We start from the raw sequence: 17,966 nt of genomic DNA, 5'->3' as shown, positions 1-17,966 counted from the left end.
ATCATCCTTCCTGCTATGGACAAATGTAGGCCATCCTTACCATAAAGCCTTTTACTGCTCCATACATGACCCCAGTCTCCAATGTATCAAAAGCCATTTTATATACACCAGGTTTTGAGCCAGGAATTGAAATTATTTTTTATGGCATAGATTCTCATTTCCCTTTCCATGAACAGGTAATACTTCTGAAAAAGGCAATAGTCTTTGCAGTATGTCTTATCACCTACAAAAAGATTTTGGAAATCTTTTTGTATTACATGGATACCATTTCTGTTGAGGTCATTGGTCCCCAGATGGATGATACCACTGATAAAGTTCCTACTTTCATCTTCAATGACTTTGACTATCCAGTTTGCATTTCTTCTTGCTAAGGATCCTGGAATGCATTTAACTGTTGTGCCACCATAAAAAAGTGCTTCCAAACTGGTTCCTCTGATGATTGAGTCTCCCAGCAGAAGCAGTTCTCTTTTATATTGATTATGTTGTAGGGCTTCTGGGTGCATTTGGTGACTTCACTTTTAGAAATCACTTCAAAATCTATTGCTGAGGTTTCTTCATTCTCCATTGCAGAAAAAGCATTATATAGGGGTAAACTTTCGGGAGAGTGTGTGTGTCTTCATCAGAGGCCTTATTCTGCCAGGGCCCACTATTATCCACTTGCTCCTGGGTTTTTGAATCCTGAATGTCCAACATCTCTGCAGATGCTGTAAAGTTGGGGAAGGTGGGTGTCTATCACATGTCTTGTTCTACCAGAGCCCACTGTAAACCATTTTTTCCTGGGATTCTGTAACCTAAGTGGGAGATGGGAGAGAGTTTCAGGCATTTGTACTCACAGCTATTGACTTGTAATTCTCTGTGTCGGTCTCCTTTTTTCATCTGAGGACTTTACAGGTACTTCAAAACTCTACTGCTTGACTTATTTTAGGTCTCAAGCAGAGGGTCCTAGGTAGCAAGAGTTGGGTTTAAGTTTGGAAAAAATTGCGTACGACAGATTGGCTGAATTTACCATCTTCTTGATCATCCTTGTCCAAGTAGTAATGGGCAGCGAACGTGCGTGTACCCCGGCAGGTACAATGCTCGCAGGAAAAGATGGTCGGTAAAAACAAGGTTTCTTTATTATTGCAATGTGTGGTAACCAATAAAGCCTGACTCTGGAAAGGTCATAACTTGGGCAATATGAATGGTTTTGTTGACACCATGTTTCTATTTATATTCATTGCAACAATGTAGAAGTCTAATTGGAATAATGTGTCTGGTAAAGAAAGAAAATTGAATATGATCTTTAAAATACCACTGAGGAAGCTTGTTTGATCATCACAGGTATATTCCCTAAAAATTCAGCTGTCCATTACAGCACATGAATACATGTGATATCATTACTGAAAAACAACTTATCTATGCGTGCACTATGTGTGTGCACATAAATGTTTAACTGGTTGTTGTAAATTGTTTTTAATTTCATATTTATTTATTTATTTATATTTGTTTCTTATGATTTTATATTGTGCAAGTATGTATCCATATTTTTCTATGTTTTAATATATATGTTTTATGAATGTTGCAGCCCCTGAAGCAGCTCGGTCACATGAGCAAACTCAGCCAGAGTCGGGCTTTATTGGTTACCACACATTGCAATAATAAAGAATCCTTGTTTTTACCGAACATTTTTTCTTGGTTGCTACTTTGCTACATTGGATCGGCTTCCAGTCTTGTTTCCTGGGACTATGCTCACAGGGACATCCCTTGCGAAAGAGCCCAGAGCCAGATTTGCACAGCCTCCTAAGCAGAGGAGGAACGATCCTGTGCCTCCTTGCTTGTTGATGTACCACATCGCAACCTGATTGTTTGTTTGGATCAGGACCACTTTGTGGGACAAGCGGTCTTGGAACGCCCAAAGTGTGTAATGAATTGCCCGAAGCTCCAAGACGTTTATCTGACACAGAGCTTCTTGAGCGGTCCATTGACCCTGTTTGTTGAGGTTGTCCACATGGGGGGGGCCCCCCCCCCAGCCCTGGGTAGAGGCATCAGTGGTAAGCACTATTTGAGGCGGGGCAACCTGGAAGGGTATCCCCCACACCAGATTGGAGAGGTTCTCCCACCAGGATAGAGAAACCCTCAGAGGTTGCATGATGGAGACCTGGGCCTCAAGGTCCTGGGATGCCTGCTGCCATTGAGACCATAACGTCCATTGTGCTCTGCGCATGCAGAGACGGGCTAATGGGGTAACATGAACAGAGGCTGCCATGTGGCCCAGTAATCTAAGTAGTAGGCGAGCACTCAAGCACTGACTGTTGTGCACCAAGGCTGCCAGCGAGGATAGGGAAAGAGCTCGATTGTGAGGCAAGAACGCTTTTGCTTGAGCCGTGTCCAGTTTGGCTCCTATGAAGTCCAGTTGGAGAGACAGGCAGAGGTGGGATTTCGAGTAGTTGATAACAAATCCTAGAGACTTCAGCGCCTGTATGATCAGGGTCAAAGCGTCCAGCGCTCCTGCTTGGGAATTGCTTTTGACCAGCCAGTCATCTAGATACGGAAAGACATGCACTGCACAGCGTCTGAGGTGAGCTGCCACCACTGCCAGGCATTTGGTGAAGACGCGAGGGGCTGAGGCCAAACCAAATGGCAGCACCCTGTATTGATAGTGAACCTTCCCCACCACAAAGCGCAAATACTTCCTGTGCCTGGGGAAAATGGTGATGTGGGCGTAGGCATCCTTGAGATCGAGCAAGCAGAGCCTGTCCCCCTTTTTGAGTAGGGGGATTAGAGTACCCAGAGAAACCATTTTGAATATTTCCCTTTTGAGGAATTTGTTCAACGCCTTGAAATCGAGAATGGGGCGCAAGCCCCCAGTTCTCTTAGGTATCAGGAAATACCTCAAATAGAACCCTCAACCTTGGTGGTGATGGGGGACGGGTTCTACTGCTTCCACCTTTAATAGGGCGGACAGCTCTGCAAGAAGTATGTCCTGTTGGGTGTATGAACCCCACGATGGACATGGGGAGAGTCCTCCGGGATTTATCTGAAGTTCAGTTGATACCCCTGATGAACAACAGTGAGGACCCATCGGTCCGAGGTAATGAGCAACCAATGATGGGCAAAGCAGAGAAGTCTGCCCCCCACTGGGAATTGGGTAGCAGGGTACGATGTGCTGACTTATGCTCCCTTGCCTCCAGTCAAAACCCATTAGCTGGGGCCTGTTGAGGGGCTGGCTGGGGTCTAGGAGTTCTCTGTTGATGGAAGCGGCCCCTGGAAGCAGTACAAGGCATGCAAGACCGGGAGGCAGGGGGATATTTCCGCTGCCTATAGAAAGATCTCCTAGAACTGGGTCAGGAATGTTTCTGTACAGAGGATGGTGGGTCCGAAGCACTGGCGGATAGCTGTTGAAGGGTTTCATGGTGATCCTTCAACTGAGCTACTGCATCCCTGACCTTGTCCCCAAAAATATTCTCTCCTGTACAGGAGAGGTCAGCCGACTTCTCCTGGACCTCTGGCCATAGGTTGGTAGCACGGAGCTAGGCCATCCTATTGCCATTGATGCCAATGGCTGCCACCCTGGCAGCGGTCTCGAAGACATCATAGGTGGATCTCACCTCGTGTTTTCCTGCTTCGAGAACTTGTTGCGTGATAGCGGATGACGATTCCTGCTGTTGTTGCGGGAGACACTCCGCAAGTTCTTGGACCTACTTCCATAGGTTCCGTTTATACTGGGTCGTGTATAATTGGTAAGAGGCTATCCGGGCGATGAGCATGGTGCCCTGAAAAACCTTCCTACCCAAGCCATCGAGCTCTCTATGCTCTCACCCCGGAGGGTCCGAGGCATGGCTGCGGGACCGTTTGGCCCATTTGAGAGTGGACTCCACTACCACAGACTGGTGGGGGAGATGGTGCCTCTCGAAGCCCAAGGCCTGTTGCACCAAATATGTGGCATCCGCCTTCCTAATTACTGGGGTGATGGATATCGGGTGTTCCCTCCTCCAAAGGAGGAGGTCCTTAAAAATATCGTGGATGCAACAGCCACTATCACCTTCAGGGCATCGACAAATTGGAGGACCTCCAACATCTTATGCCATGTATCCTCCTCTGTGAGAAACTGGAAGGGGATTGTCTTGGCCATGGTCTGTACAAAGCCCACGAAAGAGACATCCACTGGGGGAGACAGATGCCTTTCCTCCAGGGGCGAAGGCTCCGAGCAAGGATCATCAGATATCTCAGAGGAAAACTCAGAAGAGTCATCTCCCCATGGATCATAGGAACCCTCTTCCTCACTGAGGTCCCCATGGGGCCTACGTGGGTGAGTCTGCATAAATCCCCGGATCTAGGCACTGAGGGCCTTGAGGAAACCGAAGGCATTGATGGAGCTGATGGCCCTGGAGGTAGCAGGGGCACCAAGGGTCTCAGAAGACTAGATGGTCCGGGTAAGGGTTTGAGGAATGAAGGTCTCAGGATCACTGCACTGGATGGCACTGGTGCTCAGTGCACGTCTTCCTCCTCAGAAGATCCAATGATGGGAATTGCACCCAAGGGGGGGGGGGGGGTAATCGGTGGCCGCTGGGGAACAGAGGATCCTCAGGCATCGGTTGCGTTGGGAGTGTTCCAAGCAGGACATCCAGATGCTCGAGCAAGGGAGCCAGAATGAATGGTGCGGGCTCCGGCACCGGTATGGGGGCTGGCAGCAGGGTCAGTTAAATGCTCCATAGTGCTTGGAGTACTGTACACTGCACCCTGCAGTCCAACTCCTCTTGGAAGTCCTGTGAGGACAGGACTGATGGGAAGGGGACGAGGAGTCACTGGCACTTCCTCAATGCTCCACGGAAGCATGGTGCCCGGCACCAGTATCAGCCGCCGATGCCACACCGGGACCGGTGCCATGCATCAATGGCAACAGTTATTGGTATTTCCGGGATTCCCCATGATTCTCGGCCCGGTCTTTCCCTGGTGCCAAGGAAGTGTAGGATGCTGATGTCCTTGAAAGGGGAGAGACTATGGAAGAGCAGTCACCGTCTCCACGGTCCTTAGAAGATGCTGCCGGAGTTGTGGAAAGGGAAAGCATATAGAGTGGTTCCCCTCGTCCCCGGGGCGTTCATGATTTCGACGCAGGCATGGATGGAGCAGAATTCTTGGTACCAAAAAGTTTCTCCATTTTATCAAGAAGCGCAAGACGACCCTTGGGGGTCATCTGGTCGCACAGCTGACACCCTCGGATGTCGTGTGATGCCCCAAGGCAGAGGATACAAACCTCATGTGATCCGTGATGGATGCAGTCAGAGGGGACTGGGGGCACTGGCAAAAACCAGACAACACCATGAAAGAAAAAACAACTGGTGAGTAGTCGATGGCCGGCGAGCCACAGAGAAGCAACGCACCGGGAAGCGACCTCAGAGAAGGTATAAAAATTTAACCTACCGCATAGAGGTGGGGACACAGTCTGGAGAAGGGGGACCCAGTGTTTGGACGGAAAAGAACCGGGAAAAAAACAAGAAAAATACTTTTAAGAGCTGAGCTCCAAAACTGCGAGTTAAATGCACCGCAGAAAAGAAGAGACATTTAGAGGGGACCTCACGTGAACGTGCAGATAGTGGCATGCTGGGTATTCTCAGTGTGCAGTCAAAGCTTCTAGAAACTTTTGTCAAAGTTTTTCATGCTGGGCTCCATCTGATGATGTCACCCATCTGTGAGGACAACCATCTTGCTTGTTCTAGAAGAAGTGTTGATTGTTGGAGACTTTAACATGCTGGATGTAGACTGGAAAATCAGAAATAGAGAGATGCCCTGCAAGGAGCTCTCTTCAAACAAATAGTAATGGAACCCACGAGGGGGGGGAGTTATACTTGACCTAGTACTCACTAAAGGGGATAATGTCTCAAATGTCTGGGTAGGTGCCCACCTCAGCAACAGTGATCATCAAACAGCACTGCAAACAGGATATGGAGAAGTCACACAAAGACCCAAGTTTTGACTTTCAAAAACAGACTTTGTCGAAATGGGGACATACCTGGAGGCAGAACTAGAAGACTGGGAGAAAATGGGAGAAGTGGAACAACAGTGGACCAAACTGAAGGGAACAATCATAAAAGCAACAAATCTATATGTTAGAAAAGTAAACAAAAAGTAAGAAATAAGAAACCGATCTGGTTCTCAAAGGAGGTGACTGACATAAAAGCAAAAAAAGCAGCATTCAAGAAATATAAAGGAACCCAAAAAGAGGAACACAGGGAAGAATACCCTGTAAAACGGAGGGAGACAAAAAAAGTAATCAAGAAAGCAAAAAGTCCGGCAGAAGCGAGGATTGCCAAAGACGTAAAGCGAGGTGACAAAACATTCTTCAGATACATCAAAAGAGCGGCTGCAATACCACTGAAGAGCGGAGCGGGCAGCGCAGCCACCGGCACTAAAGAGCAGAGAGGGGAGCGTGCCGAGAACACTCCTTCCCTCCCGACACAGGAAAAGCTCAGGTGGGTGCCAGTGCCAAGCCAGCAGCTCCTCTCTTGGCCCGCCTACCACACCACTGCCGGCATTTCAAAAGAGCGGCTGCAACGCCCCTGAAGAGTGGAGCGGGCGGCCCCGGTCACTGACACTAAACTGCAGAGGGGAGTATGCCGAGAGCGCTCCCTCCCCCCACCGACACAGGAAAAGCTCAGGTGGGTGTCGTGCCAAGCCAGCATCTCCTCCCTTGGCCTGCCCACCGCTCGGTGACCGCCCACCAACACTGCCGATGTCTCAAAAGAGTGGCTGCAACGCCAAAGGTGTTTGCACACACAGGTGCACAACAAAAGAGCTTGCCCCTTTGTGCACCCCTGAAGTGCCGCGGCCTGAGGGGGAGGGAGAGGGAGAGAGAGTGCCTCTCGGGAGGGCCTCACTGTGTGCACCTATTTATATCTCTATAGGAGAGCCATCTAATAGGTCGAGCTGTGGTGTTGGTGGTGGTTTAGGGGCCAGCTTCGCATGTAGAGTGAGATGTACAAACAGCACAATACACCTTGATGAAGATTTGATGTCATGTGGAGTGAGGAAAGTCTCACAAAGATGAAAATTTGTACTATGTTTTCTCAATCTAGCTTGATGGTACCCTATTATAGAGTCCATCAAGCTAGGGTGAGAGAACATAGTAGAAATTTCATCTTTGTGAGACTTTCCTCACTCCAAATGACGTCGCATAAATGCCGCAGCGTGCATATCTTAGAAGTTTTCAAAAAGAGGTGGGGAATGGGCATTTCAGGGCATGAAGCTGAGATGTGTGCATATATACTTACATGATCTGGTGCTGCATAACTTTACTTCTGTTATGGATGCGCGTAAATTATAAAATAAAGATAAATATGCAGATCTGCGGGGTTTTAAGGGTCGGGGATAACTGGGAGGAGTGAAGGCTATTAAACCAGGAGGATTTGAAAGACCTCTCTCAACTGGGTGAACTGGGGATAAACTGGTAAAACTGGAAATGGTGTCGACGTGCGCCTCTTTTAAAATCCGCCGATTTACACGGTAGAAGAAGTGACATTTACACACGCCCACTTAAAATCTGGTGCACATCTGCGCGCAAACCAGGCTGTTTTAGAACTTGAACACATATGCGCATAAGTTATAAAATAGCTGCGGCCCTGGGTGCAGGCTGAGGAATGTGCACACGTGCACCGGTTGAAAGTTACCGTTGTAATAAACATCAAACAAATGTTGTGCCATTTTTGTAAATGTGTACCTACACATCTTACAAGTTATGTACCACATTAACTGTGTCAATTCCCACATTTCACTTTGTCTGCATTTCTCCTACATCTGCCCAGTACATCAAGAGGGGACAACAGCTTCTGATACCACACAAGCTTCTGCTTTCATATCCTTTGCCAACAAACAACACTCTCTGTTTAGCATGCACTCACATTTAGCCACTGAATAATGCACGTAAAAATTTTTTCAAAACATGGCAACTTAAGAGGTTTGGGAATCTGAGCCGAAGAACCATAGACTTCTTCTATTCATGGCTGCATGCACTTTGCCTTACAAACACTTTGTTATCTAGTGCAGTGGTCTGGTTTTCAGAATAGCCATAATGAATATACAATAATTATAAACAACAACCCTGAAAAGCAATGAGCAAATGAGAATACCAACATTTAGTGGTAAGTTGTTTCAGAAGAGGAGTAGTACAAAGAAAGGTATCTTCCTCCATCTGAGATGTATTGCTGAAATAGTTCTGTTATAGCTGACAACTGTGCTTTTTATTTTGAGTTTTTATTAATTATATATGTTTTGGGCCACTTTCAGCAAAGCTGCTAGGCTTCTACCACTTTGTAATTGGTCCCTTGTGAAATCTAATTCGAACCACTTCTGATCTGAGTGTTGTCCTCTTTGGATCACTGTTTGCACGGTCATACTGAGGCCATATTTGCCTGCATCAAGGTATTAAATGGTCTGTGTGTATCCTATTCCTGAGAGAGAGAACATTAGTGATTCATAACCTGGACCTAGATGATGGCTCAGCCAATCTGGTTTTCAGGATGTCCACAATGAATACACATGAGATATTTTTGCATACAATGGAGGCACCGCATGCAAATATATTTCATGCATATTTTGGTTTAGGTTTATGAATTATGAATGATATTTTATTAATTGTATCATTAACCTGTTGTAAACTGCTTTGGGCAATCCTTTGGGATTGGAAAGGCAAGAAATAAATAATAGAGATACTAACCTGTGGCAAGACACTGTGTGCCAGGGAAAGAAAGGTGCAGAAGATATCCTGCATGGGATACCTTTTGGTACCATTTGAAATGAAGACAGTAAAAATTCCAGCGTAAAAGAATCTTCTCCAGACACTAGAAGGTGAGGTGTTTGAAGAGACAGCCCTGAGACACGAAGTTTCTTGTACTATGGCTCACCTATATCCTCACTTGCAAACCTCACTAGCCTTCTCGCCACATAGAGTGGATTCTCGCCTCCTTCGAGCATCCGACCAAGCCAGTAGAGGGATGCATTCTCATCTGAGCCACGCATTGACTTATGCAATGCAGAGATACAATTGTAATGTTCCTCACCTGGATGAGAGATACAAAACAAAAAGACAAAACAGCGTGAGGAGAGTTTTCAAAATATTTTTTCTTTCAGAATTTTGAGCTGGATGATAAGTGTCTTGGCATAGTGATTATTTATTTATTTTATTTAGCATTTTTCTATACCGACTTTCCAATAAAGGAATTACTGATCAATTCGGTTTACATTTTAAACAATAACAACAATGACAAGTAAATGTCTTACAATGAACAGGTCGAATTAACTTGGATTAAGATATATGGGGGTAATAACATAATTAACATGTACGGAGCCTAATATAGGCTAGAGGTTGGGTTTTGATAATAGACTGCCAAAGATCATGTGATTTCTAGAGAAGATCTATATAGTTCTCTAGCGTGTTACCACTGAGGGGATATTGGCAGGGATATTTCGCAGGTTGATGTTATGGGAAGGCTTGGTTGAATAACCAAGTCTTGAGTCTTTTTTTAAATGTAGTGGAGCATTGCACTGATCTGAGCTCTGATGGGAGAGTGTTCCAGAGTTTAGGCCCAGCTGTGGAGAAAGCTCTTTTACTTAATGCTGACTTCATCGGTGGAATTTGAAGGTTGTTTTTGTAGGCTTGTCTCACTGGTCTGGAAGATGTGTGGAGTTGGAGAGGGAATGTGAGCTCGAGTGGTGCCAGGTTGTGTATTGCCTTGTGGGTTACTGAGAGCACTTTGAATAGTATTCTGAATTTGACGGGAAGCCAGTGTAGGCTTTTTAAGATGGGTGAGATGTGGTCTCTTTTGTTGGACTTGGTTAAGATCCTCGCTGCAGCGTTCTGCAGCATCTGTAGCGGTTTTATGGCGTTGGCAGGGAGACCCAGTAGAAGTGAGTTGCAGTAATCTATTTTCGTGAGAATGATTGCTTGTAGAACTAATCGGAAGTCTTTGAAATGTAGGAGTGGTCTCAGTCTTTTTAAGACTTGTAATTTGAAGAATCCATCCTTTACGATGTTATTTATGAGTGATCTGTAATTCATTTGATTATCAAGTATAACTCCTAGATTTCTGACTTGTGGGGTTATTGTTAATTGAGTTGACAAGATGGTACTTGGAAGTGTGTAGGTTCCGTTTTGGGAAATGAGGAGATATTCTGTTTTGTTTTGATTAAGGATCAAGTTGAGGCTAGTGAGTAAATTGTTGATGGCTTGTTGGCAAGAGTTCCAGAAGTCCAGAGTTTTTTGGAGAGATTCAGTAATTGGAATCAGTATCTGAACATCGTCTGCATATAAGTAGTGGACGAGATTCAGGTTGATGAGGAGCTGGCAGAGTGGCAGAAGGTAAATATTGAATAAGGTTGGAGAGAGTGATGATCCTTGTGGGACTCCTAAGTTGCAGGTGACTGGTTGAGATTCTTCCTTGTTGACCTTGACCTTATACTGTCTGTTCTGTAGGAACGATTTGAACCAGTTGAGGGCCTCATCTCTGATGCCAATTTCTGCCAGGCGATCTATTAGTGTGTTGTGATTGACCGTGTCAAAAGCTGCTGTTAGATCTAGGAGGATGAGAAGACACGGTTGTCTGTTTTCAAGATTAAGTAATATAGAGTCCGTTAATGAGATTAGAAGGGTTTCGGTGCTTCGAGATTGGCGGAAACCGAACTGCGATGGGGAAAGAATGTTGTGGTAGTTTAGGTATTCTGTTAGTTGTTTATTTGCAACTCGTTCCAGGATTTTTGCGATGAATGGTAGATTAGCTATTGGGCGAAAATTGGCTGGGTTTTCAGGAGAAAGATTAGGTTTTTTTATAAGTGGTTTTATGATTGCCATTTTTAGTGTGTCAGGTACAATCCCGTGAGAGAAGGAGCAATTTATGATTTGTGCGATGGGTTTGGATATGGTTTTAGCACAAGAGATGAGGAGATTGGTGGGAATGGTATCCTGAGGGTGAGAAGAAGGTTTGAGCTTTTTTAGGATATTTTCGATCTCTAAGGATGAGGTCGGTTCGAATTCCTTAAGGCTAGCCTTTTGTGATGAGACTGCAGCTCGAGGTATTACTGGCGTAGTGTAATTATTATTGTTATTATTAATGGACTGAGTTAGTAGATTTGGTATCTTGTTTTTGAAGTAGGTTGCCAGTTCTTCTGCTTTGCTTGCTGCTTTATCATCTGGTATGGATGTTGATAGGGGTTTAGTGAGGGATGAGACCAAAGAAAAAAGCGCTCTAGGGTCGAAAATGAAGTGGTGGATTTTTTGTGAGTAAAAGTCTCTTTTTGCTTGGAGGATGGATATTCTGTAATGGTGCATCATGGTTTTGAATGCCGTGATGTTGGCGTATGTTGGGTTTTTACGCCAGTGTTGTTCTTTTTTTCTGAGATCCTGTTTTAATGATTTTAGTTTTGGTGTGTACCAAGGTTTTCTGTTGTCCTTGTTTGCTTGAAGAGCTTTGGTAATAGTTGGGCATGTAGTATCGGCCACTTTTTTGGTAATGTTGTTCCAGGACAATATAGCTGAGTCCGCGTTAGTGAGGTCCAGTTGGTTAAGTTCATCCGATAGGCTGTTGCTGAGAATTTCCTGGCTGCACATTTTCTTGAATTGGATTGTGTTATTCTGCTTTTCTGGGAGTGTAGGTAGGTTTATCTTTAGTGCTGTGTTGATCAGCTTATGGTCTGACCAGGGAACTGGAAGGCATGTAGGGTGAGAGGAAAGAGTAATTCCTGGTTAATGAAAATGAGGTCCAACGTATGACCAGCTTTGTGGGTGGGTTCCTTAATTATTTGTTTGAAACCCATGCAGTTTAGTGTGCTTAGGAGAGTTTCACAGCTGTGAGAATGGGGAGATACATCCACATGGAGGTTGAAGTCCCCCAATAGTATCGCTGGTGTGTCGGAGTTGATGTGTTTTACTATATTTTCAATCAAAGGTGATGGATCAGTTTCAAGGTATCCTGGGGTGGCGTATGTAAGCCCGATTTGAAGGTGAGAGCATTTAAATACGGCAAATTCTAGAGAATGTGAAGATATTGAAGTTTGTAGCGACATTCCTAGTGTTTTTTTTGCTGCAAGAAGAAGACCTCCTCCTCGTTTTTTGAGTCTGGGGATTGAGAATATGTTGTACGAGTGAGTAGGGAGTTGGTTGATTGTAGCGATGTCTTCTGGTTTTAACCAGGTTTCAGTGATTGCAAATATGTCTGTGTTTGTTTCCAGCAGATAGTCATGAAGCAGGTGAGTTTTCTTAGTCAAAGACTGTGCGTTCAGCAGTGATAAGGTGAAAAGTGACAGTCCCAGTAGTTGGTTTAAAAGTGAGATGACGATAGGGATGAGTCTTTTTTGTAAAGAGTGTGGTAAGGCTTGTTTTTTTGCTGATGGTCTCTTGAGGTTGTGGATGATGGGGATGGATGAGATCGCCATGATTGGTTTCGTAAGTGGGTTGACGCTGGGATGATGTTGAACCGGATTGTCTGCGGTGGTCTTCCCTCGGGTCTGCACGAAGTGGCGCACAAAGGGGCCAACTTGCTTGCTGACTGAGCACTGGGTGGTTGCTAGTTGAGTGAGCGCTGGGTGGTTGCTTGTTGAGTGAGCGCTGGGTGGTTGCTAGTTGAGTGAGCGCTGGGTGGTTGCTAGTTGAGTGAGCGCTGGGTTGTTGCTTGTTGAGTGAGCGCTGGGTTGTTGCTTGTTGAGTGAGCGCTGGGTTGTTGCTAGTTGAGTGAGCGCTGGATGGTTGCTAGTTGAATGAGCGCTGGAGCGCTGGATGGATGCTAGTTGAATGAGCGCTGGATGGATGCTAGTTGAATGAGCGCTGGATGGTTGCTAGTTGAATGAGCGCTGGATGGTTGCTTGTTGAGTGAGCGCTGGGTGGTTGCTTGTTGAGTGAGCGCTGGGTGGTTGCTTGTTGAGTGAGCGCTGGATGGTTGCTTGTTGAATGAGCGCTGGGTGGTTGCTTGTTGAGTGAGCGCTGGATGGTTGCTAGTTGAATGAGCGCTGGAGCGCTGGATGGATGCTAGTTGAATGAGCGCTGGATGGATGCTAGTTGAATGAGCGCTGGATGGTTGCTTGTTGAATGAGCGCTGGGTGGTTGCTTGTTGAGTGAGCGCTGGATGGTTGCTAGTTGAATGAGCGCTGGAGCGCTGGATGGATGCTAGTTGAATGAGCGCTGGATGGATGCTAGTTGAATGAGCGCTGGATGGTTGCTTGTTGAATGAGCGCTGGGTGGTTGCTTGTTGAGTGAGCGCTGGATGGTTGCTAGTTGAATGAGCGCTGGATGGTAAAGTGTAGACTGGGCACTGGGTGAGATCTGGATGGCTGCTTACTAAATGAGCACTGCCAAGGCTCACCGCGATGAGTCGGAGTAAGAAAGAGTTACTGGAATTCTGTGGATAACTTTGGTTTAGGGGCCTCACAATGCAGGCACAGGCGCTGCTGCTCTAAGGAGTGTTAGAGATGGTAGTCTTTTGCCTGGGAGAAATAGAGGCTGACTGCGATAGGGATAGGCCCTGGACCTGGGGCACTCCAAGGGGCGCGCTAAGGGGCAGGCCCCTTAGTCGCGCTCCTTCGGACGCGCGACGCCCGGCGCCCGGTGGGAGGCGCGGCAATTTAAAGGTCTTTGAGAGCCCTGTGATAGGCTCGGAGCTTCTCTGTGGGCGTGTTAAACTCACCCCGCTGGGCTGGAGGCTTCCTCTCTCGTTTTCCGCTTTCTTTCTTGTTTTTAGTTTATATTTTTCCCTTTTTCTTCTCTCTTTCCGTTTTCCTTCTCTGTAGTACTGCGCTGCGGAATACCTCCCCTGCTCGGCTCGCTGAACAGCAAGCGGGCTCGAGACCCGAAAAGGCCACGTGAGCCCCGGCAGAGGGAGGTGGGGAACGGCTGCTGCGGTCGGGATCCTGCGGCGCGAAAAGGGAAGCCCGGTGGGAGGCGCGGCAATTTAAAGGTCTTTGAGAGCCCTGTGATAGGCTCGGAGCTTCTCTGTGGGCGTGTTAAACTCACCCCGCTGGGCTGGAGGCTTCCTCTCTCGTTTTCCGCTTTCTTTCTTGTTTTTAGTTTATATTTTTCCCTTTTTCTTCTCTCTTTCCGTTTTCCTTCTCTGTAGTACTGCGCTGCGGAATACCTCCCCTGCTCGGCTCGCTGAACAGCAAGCGGGCTCGAGACCCAGTTGTCCATGCACCTTTACCATGTTTATCATTACATCACCCTCTAAATGTGATGTAATGATAAACATGGTAAAGGTGCATGGACAACTGTAGGGCTAGTTTTACAGTTAGTGTGATTGATCTGCTTTAAAGCATTTCTTAAAATGCTCTCCCCCCTTAAAAAAATAGCTTCTTAACACAACTACAAACTCAGTTTTCTAAAGTTCAAGGCTATCAAACCTGTCCCTGTGAACAAGAGAAAAAGTAACAGACTGCAACAGCTGTTTCTGTGATGAGGCATTTAGGAGCTTCTAACAAATGGCATCATTACATCAGCATTTCAACACAGATCTATAAGGCTCTTTGTTCTGCTGGAAATAGAGCATCACATGGGGAGGTCTTCAGCCTATCAGATTGTTCGACTGACTGGCAAACCTACGAATCTTGTACAGCTTTCTCATGCGTGATGGGACATTGGACAATGGTTGCACTGTTCTTCTGCAGGTCACTGGGTTATTTAGCTGGTGAACATATGGTGCCAAATAATATAAAGAAACATGATATATTCTATGTTTTATTTGAGATTGTTCATTTTATTTTATCTATAGATGTTTTTATTTATGTTGAATTTTAATCTTGTTTTCTTTTAATGATTTTATTTAAAAAATGGATTTATTTTATTTATATTTATGCTGTGAACCATTATGATTGTAATCAAAATATCAGTCTATAAAATAATATAAATAAATAAATGGCATCTGTACATTTCACTAGTATTCTTCTGGCTGCTTATGCTAAAATGAGACATTGCATTTTGCAGGTGAATTTTCAGAGAAGTTAGGCATGTAAATATAACATACCATCATAGCAATTTCCAAAGCCCACTTAAATGGTTTTACATTTTTAAAATGCATTTACACATGTAAAGCCCAGTTTTAAGCATATAAATGCTTTTGCAGACAAAAATAGGAACTTTCCTCCAATAATGCAAACTCCAAATCCATTTTTGCAACCTAAGGGGGTTTTTTTCATAGCTGGGTTTTATTATTTATAAAATCATAAAACTTGAGTGTGTTATAATTATTGTCTCTTTATGATTTATTTATTTGTTGAGTTTTATATACCGTCATTTGGTAGAGCCATCATAACGGTTTATAAAAATATCCATTTTTCTTAGCAGTTATGCAACATTAAAAAACAATTTGAACAATATCAGAAATAAGCATATCAAGTCCAGAGAGCATTATTAGGTTGGAAGAGGAGGGTATGCAGTTCAGGGTGAAGAGAATGTATTAAGAGGTTTATAACAGAGTTCAGTTGAGAGTTGGAATGATCAGACGTCTGAGGGTCAGTGTAGAATTTGCAGAACATTAGTGTTTTTAGGTCCTTTTTGAATATTTTTAGGTTGTGTTGGGTTCTCAGGAATTTAGGTAGGGTGTTCCAAAGTTTAGGTGAGGCAATTGAAAAGGCTCTTTCTCTTGTGGTTGCCAGATGTGCATCTTTGATAGGGGGAATGTTTAGGTAGCCTGTGTTATTAGAGCGTAGGTTTCTTGGAGGATTTTGAGGGATTATGTTTAGGGTGTTAAGACCTTGATTATTATTGTTTAGAATTTTGTGGATTATGGTCATTGATTTGTAAGCAATATGTGCAGTAATAGTGAGCCAGTGAAGTGAGGTCAATATTGGTGTTGTGTGTTCATTTCTTTTTGTTCCAGTTAGGACTCTGGCGGCTGAGTTCTGCAGTATTTGGAGTGGTTTGAGGGATGAAAAAGGTGTTCCAATTAGTAAGGAGTTGCAATAGTCGAAGGTGGAGAAGATAAGAAGTTGTAGTACAGTTCTGAAATCATAGGGGTTGAGAAATGGTTTCAGGTGTCTTAGGGTTAGGAGTCGGTGGTATCCTTCTTTAGTTTTATTTGCTATGTGGTTCTTGAAAGAAAGTTCTTTATCAATGATAACTCAGAGGTTCCTGGTGTGGGTGGTAGGGAGTATAGTTATTTGTTTGTCAAGTATTGTCAGGGGTGGCGGAGCTGGATTGGGTTTTTTATCCATGAGTATTATTTCAGTTTGTCAAAGTTGATTATGAGTTTCAGGGAATTTAGGAGATGTTTGATTGAGATAAGTAGTTCTGAGGTTTTCTTGTAGGTGTCTTCAATCGAATTTTGTATGGGAATGAGGAGCTGAATGTCATCAGCATAGAGGAAGTGTGTGATTTCATATTCTTTTAGTATATGTTGAAAAGGGTGGCTAATAAAGCTGATCCTTGAGGGACTCCGGTGTTGAGGTTGATTATTTTTGATAGGTTGTTGTTGATTAATACTTGGTATGTTCGATCAGATAAATAGGAAGAAAACCAACGTAAGGTATTGCCAGTTAAACCAATTTGGGATAGTCGCTCCAATAGTATATTGTGGTTCACTGTGTCGAAGGTGGCTGAAAGGTCAAGAAGAATGAGCAAGTATTTTTCACCTTTGTCAAAGCCTCTTATAATAATGTCATTTAGAGAGATGAGGAGAGATTCTTTGTTTAGGTTTTTTCTAAAACCATATTGGGATGGAGGTAGGATGCTGTTTGTCTCCAGATAGTCATCTAGTTGAGTGTGTACAACTTTTTCAATGGTTTTGGCTATGAACGAAAGGATTTATATGGGACGGTAGTTGGAAAGGATTTCCGGATCTAGGTTGCTCTTTTTAAGGATTGGTTTGATGACAGCAGATTTGAGGCATTTGGGGTAGTTGCCTTCGGTCAGTGATAAATTGACAATTTTGGTGATGGTTTTTTATATTTTTTATTTATTTATTTGACTTTGTATACCGACTTTCAAGTTAATATCAAGGCGGTTAACAATATTAGAATTTGCAGTAGCAAAATTCACAAAAATCCATAACCCATAAAACACATATCTCACTAATGATTTACATAGTTAAATCAAATACAAAATAATGTCACATTAAATTTAAATAGAACCTCAAAAATGGAACCTTCATAATAAATGTACCAACTCTCTCAAAAACTCTTAAATCCTCGTGAAACGAATGAAAGAAATTTTCAAACTTTAATATGAGAAAAAATTTTTTTGGAAGGAAAGGAATGTTTCATATACAAGATCATAAATCCCCAGCCGGGGTAATATGACTATAAAGTGTAATCATAAACATCCCTCCTCCGACCAATGTGTGCAGTGTGTGTACAAAACAATATTGCAATAAAAAACTTTTTTTGAAAATTTTTTAGTAGTATGCTAATCTAAAAATTTTTAACTCTATGGAAGTGGTGCAAAAATGCACTCAAGTGTTCAAAGAATTGTAAAAAGAACACTCCTCGCAGCCTTGATAACTGATCCCAAACAAAGGGTATAAAACTTGAAGAGCCGCTGATGGACGCGACCCAAGAAGGCTTAAACGGCAGTCTCTTATGGCTTACAACAGAAGCTCATACAACACCCCGACTTATCTGATGATTTGATGGATCACCGACGTAGCCACGTTTCAGGTCTGCACTGAGACCTTTCATCAGGGAGTTGATCCTCTTCCGATGTCTCGTCGGTCAGTGTTGGGCCATTGCCTGTTAGGTTCCAAGTGTAGGTCTTACGACTCTGTCCAAGGCTGAAAACGCTATAAGCTAACGGATGCGTCCTTTTAAACGTGGTGTAGAGATAGCTGTGCAACCAATCTCGATCAAGCTCTGAACGTATGACGTATACAATGAACCGCGAATCAAAAAGGTAAATACAAACTCCATTCGAAGCGCAAACATTTAAATTTCAAAGATCACAAAATTGAATTCCAATCCAATAATTCATTTAACCCTGTGGGTGCTTGTGATTGTAAAGTGAAAATCCAGAAAGCTTCTCGTTT

At 44.2% G+C, this 17,966-nt stretch overlaps 1 protein-coding gene across 2 annotated transcripts in view; it reads right to left on the bottom strand.

The window, feature by feature from the left end:
• Window positions 1-17,966, bottom strand: part of WRNIP1 (WRN helicase interacting protein 1) — a 143,802-nt gene that overhangs the window by 8,547 nt on the left and 117,289 nt on the right. The window contains exon 5 of one of the 2 annotated variants that reach the window (XM_029590536.1): window positions 8,877-9,032. The exons of the other annotated variant lie outside the window; for it this stretch is intronic. Within the exon in view, the coding sequence (XP_029446396.1) occupies window positions 8,877-9,032 (156 nt within the window). The remainder of the gene's footprint in view (window positions 1-8,876; window positions 9,033-17,966) is intronic. 2 annotated transcript variants of the gene reach the window in all.

Source organism: Rhinatrema bivittatum, chromosome 2 (assembly GCF_901001135.1).
Source record: "Rhinatrema bivittatum chromosome 2, aRhiBiv1.1, whole genome shotgun sequence".
NCBI lineage: Eukaryota > Metazoa > Chordata > Amphibia > Gymnophiona > Rhinatrematidae > Rhinatrema > Rhinatrema bivittatum.
Note: the sequence above shows the minus strand (reverse complement) of the source record. Positions and strands in the feature narration are given on the sequence as shown.